The sequence below is a fragment of the Musca domestica genome, unplaced genomic scaffold (genome assembly GCF_030504385.1).
Source record: "Musca domestica strain aabys unplaced genomic scaffold, Musca_domestica.polishedcontigs.V.1.1 66, whole genome shotgun sequence".
NCBI classification, from domain to species: Eukaryota; Metazoa; Arthropoda; class Insecta; order Diptera; family Muscidae; genus Musca; species Musca domestica.
In genome coordinates this window covers 4,308,746-4,318,095 of record NW_026712376.1, presented here as the reverse complement: position 1 = coordinate 4,318,095, position 9,350 = coordinate 4,308,746, and the positions used below count along the sequence as shown (strand labels likewise).

Here is a 9,350-nt window from a genome sequence, read left to right as displayed (position 1 = left end):
TTTTGGAATTTCAATGGCATTACCCCGAGCTCATTTTTTAATATTTGCCGAATAGAATATGCGATATGTTCAGCATGCGAGCCATTTTTCGGCCACTGTGACGCGGGTTTCGATCAAGTCGCTTCTTTGATTTTCGAACCATTTCTGTTGATGTTGCTGTTTTGTTCCGTTCACTTACTTGACGTCGGGCTACGCTACCAGTATCACAGTACGAGCGATGGTACGAGACACAAAAGATTTATTCACATTTAAATGCTAGAGTGCCCTAACGATAGCAACTTGTAGTTTTCCAGCCAAATATAAAGAAATCACACTATAACGCTTAACTTCCATCACGAACAACTTTTTTTCTTAAAAATTTTCGCCAAAATGCTTTTGTACGCTTGTAAACAATATAATGAACTGCCACTGGAATAATTTTTACAGCTGTTTGATGAGTGGCTTAGAAATGACAGCAGTCTGGCATGAATTATGGCCTTCAAACGGCCAATGAAACCGTCACACGCTGCCCGAATGTTTCTCTGTGGTATTTTGGCCAATTCCCGGCGAAGGTGCACATTTTCAGCTGACTTCTTTGACAAGTACACACGATCATTTTGTTTGTTTACAAACTGCTGGACATCGAATGTTTTCTCATCGGAGAAAACCAAATCCGGCAGTTCACCACTTTCGGTCAAGCGAAGCAACTCTTTAGCTTTTCTGAGTCTATGTTCTTTCCGTTGCGGTGTAAGTTCTTGCACTTTTCACGGTAACGAGCGATGGAACGAGACACAAAAGATTTATTAACATTTAAATTCTGGAGTGCTCTAACGATGATGGTTTTCCGGTTGAATTCCATCACGAATAACTTTTTTTCCGGAAAATTCTCACCAAAATGCTTTTGTACGCTTGTAAACAAAATAATGAGCTGTCGGAAGAGTGGCTTAAAAATGACAGCAGTCTGAAGTTGGTTGCAGTTTCTTCATCTCACCCTGTACTTGTGCCTCAATTACAGAAACAATCAAAACTTCCGGCATTGTGTAAAAATTAACAAAATTAGTTTTCATTTTGCACAATAAACACTTTTTTAAACAGAATATTATTCTTCGTAATCATGTGGCTTTTTTTGAGTTCTCATTCATTCGTTCCTCTAATGTTGCGAAGTTAGTTGGTAGGAAAAATTCGTATCGGAAATATTTTACTTTCGAATCGAGTTACATAGTAACCCCCTGATAATCTAGTTTGAATCCGAAATTCCACAAAAAAATATCTTCCCATAATCAGGGTAAAAATGTCCAACCGTGTCAACAATTTCAGAATGATTCATAGCCCTTAAACTGAACAAGGTTGAAATTATTTCCTATTATTAAAAAAAGATATATTTAGTTTAAATTCAATAATTGTTTTTTTATTTCATTGTAATAAGGTATATTAAAAATGTAATTTATTAATAATCATTGCATTACATGCCATATATTTGATGTACTAGAATGTTTTGTGTCATAGACAAAATTACTCTTCTTAAGTGCAGTGATGAGACCATTGTCGTTTCCCTTAAAATTTGGTCGAGTTATTCTTATATTTAGGCCTTCTTGCATTACCTATATGAAAAAACCTCCCATTCATTCGGTTAAATAAATAAAATATGCGTTCCTTAGTATTAAGAAGAAGTATACTATTTTCTTCTCATCGTTCTTATGAGATAAGCCAAAGCATAATGTAGTTACTAACAATTAATATGAATTACAAATTCAGATTTGTTGCTTGACAGTATCATTTTGCATTGATTGTATTATCATTTCAAACTGTTTAATGTCTCCAGTAATTTTCTCCAAGCTTGCTGCAACATTTTTCATATGTTCCCTATCAATTTGTACCTCTAAATCACGAATTTCTTTGGTCGTCTGACCAGTGCGTGATACCAGATCACATATTTCGTTACAAGAGGCATGTAATGAGGCCAACAATTTGTATGCTTGCTTGGCATGCGAATGCACTTTGGCACTTTGAAATAACAAATCATCGGTGTAGTTGAACTGACGCTGTAATTGTGCTGACACAGAGTTAAGTTGTTTCTGCAGGTCTCTAGTGTCATCAAGAATTTTAAAAATATCATTACGTTGTTTTCGAATATTTCCTATGAACTCATATATTCGCCGTGTATACTCTTTTCTTGGAGCGATTCCAATGGCGCACCTTTTTAACTCGTCTGCTAGTTGGATATGGGTACTGGTTTTTTCCTTCAGACTTGTTTCATAGTCCAGTATGGTTTGACGTAGCTCCTGAATGTTTTGCAAGTTTTTCGATTGTCTCAGTCTTTGTATTTCTTCAATTTGCTTTAATGCTGGCTTTCGGTGCGACTGCCATTGATTCTCAACGGTCAGGCGTCTTTCTCTGGTTTTATCTATAAGCCCCTCCAGCTTGACGATGTTATCGTTAGGATTTTCCAAAATAACACAAGTACGTTCATGGAATTTCTGATCTTTACGCATGCTGTCCATCAGAGCCACTATATCTGCACGTTCTTGACGTATTTTACTGAGCTTATTATTGCAAGTTTGTAGCTCTTGTAAGCAAGAATCATTTATTTGTTGCAATTCTTCAACATTTTTGATAAGATTCTGGAGAGGAGTTGTTGCGCCTGCCACAACTTGGAGCTCATCTTCAGTATTTTTCATTGTGCAAGCTTCCACTGCTTGCAAAGATGGTATAATTGGATTTGGTTTATTATTGACTTTTATCTGCACACCTTCTAGACTTAGGCAAGGACTGTACAAGTCAACAGCGCATTTGTGTAATACTGAGCTCACCAGGTCACAGTCGGCTGCAGTTGCTTGTTGAAATATATTTGGTGCTTGATAGAACTCTTTCGACTGCGAATCGCTTTCAAATTGTGGAATGTGTAAGTTTAAATGAGGGGTAAAATCGACTGTAAGGCTACTGTTGCCTTCCCCTTTTCTGTTAGCCAAACCACGGCAGTACTGAGGAACCCAGGGTGCTTTTAATTCCCTGGATACCTTATTTTTAATTTCCTTCAACAACAAATTATATTCATTTCGTTCTCCACCGCCCTCAATGGAATCCAACGTATCATTTAATTTTGGTAGCTGCTCAATTAAAAACATGAACAACCGCCTGGTGTCCACCACATTCGGATAGAGAAACGTCTGATAGCCAATGTCACCTCGATAACCACATGATACACAAGCTTCAGCCAGAGCAGAGGCAATGGTAAATTTCTGAGCCATATTCAAACTTTCCGGCAATGATTTGGGTACAACAGCATCCGCCTTAATTGCTTGTAAACATCTTGACACCGATCTCGCAAGTATATCTGGTGTAAAATGATTTAAGGAAAACACTTCATTGTCATCTGCTTCCAGTTTACATCCGATTTGTTTCAATGAATGTATTATAATTTTATCGACTTCATCCATGTTTGATTCTGGAAGCACTCTCCAAAGTTTCAAGAGTTAGAAAACGTATCCTTTGGATTGTTTAATTATGTGGTTTATCGAACTCTTTCAAAATACTATTCACTGATAGGGATTGTATGAACCGCACCAACAATCAGTTGGCAATTTACAGTCAACTCCATATAACGAAAATAATAAAAATCTGTCCATAAAGTGGGACTATAGATTTTTTAGATCAATTTTTATGTTCAATTATAGTGAAAACTAAGGAAATTCTCAATGTGGGCAAGTCTTGGCAGCTACTATTGCCGCTAAATCACCATACACATCCGGATTTTCTCTAATATGTATTATACCCTCAGACATATGGCTACATTTGATACGGCCAAAACGTGCCTCATCGAAATAACGGGTTTAGATCCTAGGTCTCTTGGGACCAAATCCTCTTTCAGGACATTTGGAGTTGATCTAGCGATGTCCGTTCTTCTGTCTGGCTCGAAGGGAGTATTCGATTTGGGACATCGTAATATTATTGTCAAATTTAGATCGAGTTCGGAGATGGGCAATATCGGGCCACTCCTTCTGGTACCTCCCACACAAAATGTCAACATTTTCAAAGAAAAAAATTTATTGCACAGAAAGAGAAAGGATAATTCGATTTTGCTTCAACTTTGCAAATCCTAATATTTGAATCAGTGCTAAAACAAAAATGGACAATGTCGGTCCACTCAATCAAATATATAATCACAACCTTTATAAAACACACATAACAATATTTTTATTTATCCAAGCTCTGTTGTGAAGATGGAATATATCGATCCACTCCTTCCCCATAAAGATTCAAAATTTTAACTATCCGTAAAACTCATAAAACGCGAAATTAACATGTTATTCCATTCAGACTTGACAAATCTCAAAATTTCTATTAACACAAGATCTGTTATAAAGATGGTAAAGATCAGACCATTCCTTCTGGTACCTCCCCCACAAAGGGTCAAAGTTTGAATAAGAAAAACGATTTTAAAATCCGAAATATACATCCGGCGCTCTTCATATTTCGCACATCACAATATTTTTATTACCCCAAGGTCTGGTGTAAAGATGGAAAATATCGGTCCACTCAACTGGCAACTCCCCCACAAAAGGTCGAAATTTTCACAAAAAATATTTTACTGCTCAGAAAGAGAATGGATAATCTGATTTGGTTCCATTATTGTGAATCCAAATATTTGCATCAGTGCTAGGTCAGGTGCGAAAATGGACAATATCGGTTCACTCTATCAAGTACCTCACCCACAAAGGGTCAACAATTTGAACATCCGTGAAGCTCATAAAACGCGAAATTAACATGTGATTCCATTCAGACTTGGTACATCTCAATATTTCCATGAACACAAGATCTGTTATAAAGATGGTATAGATCGGACCATTCCTTCTGGCACGTCCCTCACAAAGAGTTCAAGATTTTGAAAAACAAAACGCTAAAAGAAAGCAAAATAAGCTTTTAACTCTCTTCAAGTTTTACTGATCTGTTGTGTAGATGATATATATATCTGCGAACCCTTTCTTTGTGGTACCTCACCCACAAAAAGTCACCATTTTCAATAATATTATCTGTCATAACTTGAGAAAAAAGTTAGCTATTTTTCTAAAAATAATCACATATGAAATGAAGGAAGTATTCGATATAGTCCAAACCTGGCACGTCGCAATATTTATATCATATTTATTTGGATGCGACACGAAATGGACAATATTAGCTCATTCCTTCGGATCCCACTTCATAGAGGGTCAACAATTTGAATAATCAAAATATATTTAAATAATCGAATATTGGCTCAGGGTATACATCAGTCAGCAAAACCAGCTGATTCCTTTAAACTAGTTTTCAAATCATTGTCACATAATTTACATACCACATTTTGCACCATACAAGCTCTTTGATCACGCATTGTACGCACAATGTCCAACGGATAGACTGGTTCCCGAGCCTCCATCAAGGCTAATGCTGTATCCATTAGTATCAAAACACCCGTACGCCCAATACCAGCCGAACAATGCACTATCACAGGCGGATTAGCAGCACTAATACATCTGCAACGTAAAAATACATTTAAGAAAGGAAAATTGGAAGCAATTTATTGAATTGCAAAAAAGAAGAAATTCTTACTGATGGACACTTGTTGAAACTGGTGTTTCATCTTCGGGAGTAACACCATTACTTGCAGCACATTTGCGTTCGCCCATAATACCACCATTTTCATCAGCATCAGCATCTAAAAGCCGAACTTGTTTAAGACTTTCTTCGATTTCCTGCAGCAATGTACGATTGCGAGCATTTCGAACTCGTTCCACAAATTCCAAGAAAAGATTTGGATCTGAGGGACCTTTCTAAAGAAAATAGTTTGCAGCAGAGAAAGAGGAAGGATAATCCGATTTTGCTCCAACTTTGCAAATCCTAATATTTGCATCAGAGCTAGATCAGGTGCGAAAATAGATAATATCGGTCCACTCCTTCTGGTACCTCCCTTACAAAGGATCAAAGTTTTGAATATTCATGAAGGCCATAAAATGCGGAATTAACCTCCGATTCCATTCAGACTTGACACATCTCAATATTTCCATCAACACAAGATCTGCTATAAAGATGGTAGAGATCGGACCATTCCTTTTGGTACCTCCCACACAAAGGGTCAAAATTTTGAGTACCTATAAAACTGATAAAACGTTCCATTCAGACTTGGTACATCTCAATATTTCCATCATGGTATGGTACCTCCCCCACAAGATATAAGATTTTTAAAAAACAAAACTCTAAAATAAACGATATAAGGATCCAACCATGGTACAATGAAGAGAAGGTAGGTCAACTTTGAAAAAATTGCAAGTATAGGGGTCTACCTGTTTGGCTTGTAATGTCAGAAATAGTATCAAAATAATAACAAAATCAAACAACTTGTTGCATTTATTTTGAATAAATAATTGAAAACCGCGATAACTGATTGAAAGGTAAACACTTCTTTTCAAAATCATGTACTATATATCTCTAAAGGATTATTTCGCTACAAAAACTCTAGATTTTGTCGATGCATACGATGAAATAAACATTTTGAAAACATACGAATTTGAATGTTTTCTGAACAATTTTTTTGTTATTGAAAAAAAAAAAACACATACATAAACAAATAAAGATGACATATTAAGCCAAGAAAATAAAAAAATTGAAATCATATGGTATCATACATGGTACAATGAAGAGAAGGTAGGTCAACTTTGAAAAAATTGCAAGTATGGAGGTCTACCTGTTTGGCTTGTAATAGGTGTGTCTGGTTACTTTTCCAGCAGGAATTGTCCAGTAACTTCTTTCTGAGAGAGTAAGGTAGTTTTATTCTCTTTTGCAAGGAAAATGCGAAAAGTAAACAGACGGTATTCCTGCAGAAGCTTGCAACTAATCAGCTGATTTGTCAAAACAAACCAATTTGTCCCCCATAAGGAGAATTAAAACAAAGGAAGCAATACTAATTTTACAAGTTTTTTTAAATAAAAATGTTGGATATAGTCGTTTATTTTCTTATTGCATATTAACATTTACGTTTTTCACATTTTGTAAAGTTGTTCTCCAAAAACTATTAGTCTTGCTAATTCCAAAAAAATATTTTCAAATTGAAAGCACAAAAAGAAATAAACAAACAATAGAAAACATCTGATTGAATGTCGATGAATGAGAAGAAGAAGAGTTGCAAGTGATTGCAAGAAGAAATTTTTCCAGCAAGAATTTGCAAACTCTCACTGAAAGAACTGTCAAAATTTCTCTCTCCAACCGCTCTCTTTTGCAGAACTTTTGAGTTAACAGACGACTTCCAGTAACAATTTGTAACAATTGTTACAAACTTTAGGGTAACCAGACACACCTAATGTCAGAATTAGTATCAAAACAATAAAAAATCAAACAACTTGTTGCATTTATTTTGAATAAATAATTTCAAACCGGGAAAAATGAATGAAAGGTCAAAATTTCTTTTCAAAATTATGTTCTATATATCTCTTATGGTTTATTTCGCAACAAAAACTGTAGATTTTGTCGAGGTATACGTTACAATAAGCATTTTGAAAACACCAAAATTTGAATATTTCCTGAACAATTTTTTATTATTGAAAAAATACACACACATAAACAAATGAAGTTGACATATTAAGCCAGAAAAATGAAAAAATTGAAATCATATGGTTGTTCTGCCCTACCTTGAATTAATTGTACCATGGTATCATAGACCTACCTTGATATCATTGTACCATGGATCCAACCATGGTACAATGAATTCAAGGTAGGGCAGAACTACCATATGATTTAATTTTTTTTTATTTTTCTGGCTTAATATGTCAACTTCATTTGCTTATGTGTGTGTCTTCTTTTCAATGATAAAAAATTGTTCAGAAAATATTCAAATTCGGGTGTTTTCAAAATGCTTATTGCAACGAATGCATCGACAAAATCTACAGTTTTTGTCGCGAAATTTTGACCATTCATTCAGTTTTCGTGGTTTTAAATTATTTATTCAAAATCAATGCAACAAGTTGTTTGCTTTTTTATTGTTTTAATAGCAATTCTGACATTACAAGCCAAACAGGTAGACCTCTATACTTGAAATTTTTTCAAAGTTGACCTACCTTCTCTTCATTGTACCATGGATCCAACTCTCTTCAAATTTCACACATCCAAATATTTTTACTAACGTAAGGTCTATTGTGAAGATGACATATATATCTGCCAACCCCTTCTGGAACCTCGCCCACAAAACGTCACAATTTCCAATACTTACATCTGTGCGAAACAAGTCGGCGATTCTTTACAACTTGCTTCTTCTGAATATTTATCTTAACCAGAAATGTGATATGAATGTAGGCGGCACGTTGTAATATTTGTATCAGTCTTACCTCAGATACGAATTGGTTAATATTGTCCAACTGCTTCGGATCCTCCCCTATAATGAGTTTGAATAATCATAACTCAAGCTGGGGGTATACATCAGTCGGCTGATACTATTTTACTTGTTATTTATTCGTATTGATCTCCATGGAATAGAAAAATTACGAAACAAAATATGGATGATTTTTTTTTTAATTTTTCATGTTCCTTCCAAAAGTTCCGCCCGGCAGAACTTCCCTCCTTTTTGCTTGTTCATACATGGGAAATGATCTATAGTTTTTACACATATGTATGTGAATCTATCTATTTCTATAGTAATGTTTTATAGAGGCGTATTAGTTCGCCATGTCCCCACATATTAGTAGAGGTCTCAGCCAGAAGAGGCCGTGCCATTGAACAGTATTGGTGGCTCTCGACTATTTAAAGGCCCTTGATACTGTCAATCATGCCACGCTGTTTGAGGACGCTCAGAATACGTTGTCAATTACATGTATGTACGCCGGTCGCACGTAGAATTCCGGAATAAGAAGTCCAAGTATCATAGAGTGAAACAGGGAGTTCTCCGAGGTGAGGTGATATCTCTGGAACTGTTTAACCACTATTTTATCAGAATTACGCGCCCTCCAGACGGCATTGAAATCGTTACCTATGCGTATAACAGTACGATCATGGCGTACATCCTGTCGTTGATGAAATATGTGCCATTACAATATGACTGCCACATTCTTGAAGTCCATAAACCCCAATATATATTACTGCTACAACAACGACAGCCCATAGAGCTCAAGCGTATTGAATGCACTCAAAGCGTTTCTGAAATACACATTACACCAATTTTGTGTGTCAGACACACTAAAAATACAAAGTGAGAGCTGAGTGTACCCAAGATTTGACACGCTGATTTTGAAAAAAAAAAAATTATATACCATTACATTCAGCTATACAGGTATGTCACTAAATCGTATCGAAATGTTTTGAATTTCGTAATTCAAAATCGTTCGTTTTTGTTTTAGCTTCTTCAGATTTCG

General features: G+C 35.6%; 2 protein-coding genes across 2 annotated transcripts; both read right to left on the bottom strand.

Annotated features, from left to right (window-relative positions):
* Positions 1 to 1,360: 1,360 nt before the first annotated feature.
* On the bottom strand, positions 1,361 to 3,569 carry LOC131800582 (coiled-coil domain-containing protein 22 homolog). The gene has a single exon (XM_059129723.1). It carries the CDS (start codon positions 3,414 to 3,416, stop codon positions 1,731 to 1,733), a length of 1,686 nt encoding a protein of 561 aa, XP_058985706.1. The 5' UTR covers positions 3,417 to 3,569; the 3' UTR covers positions 1,361 to 1,730.
* Positions 3,570 to 5,245: 1,676 nt separating this feature from the next.
* Positions 5,246 to 5,798, bottom strand: LOC131805916 (tyrosine-protein phosphatase non-receptor type 2-like). Its single transcript, XM_059129702.1, has 2 exons — positions 5,566 to 5,798; positions 5,246 to 5,489 (listed from the first exon to the last, which is right to left on the bottom strand). The coding sequence occupies exons 1-2, from the start codon at positions 5,640 to 5,642 to the stop codon at positions 5,246 to 5,248; spliced, it is 321 nt and encodes a 106-aa protein (XP_058985685.1). The 5' UTR covers positions 5,643 to 5,798.
* Between the last annotated feature and the right edge of the window lie 3,552 nt (positions 5,799 to 9,350).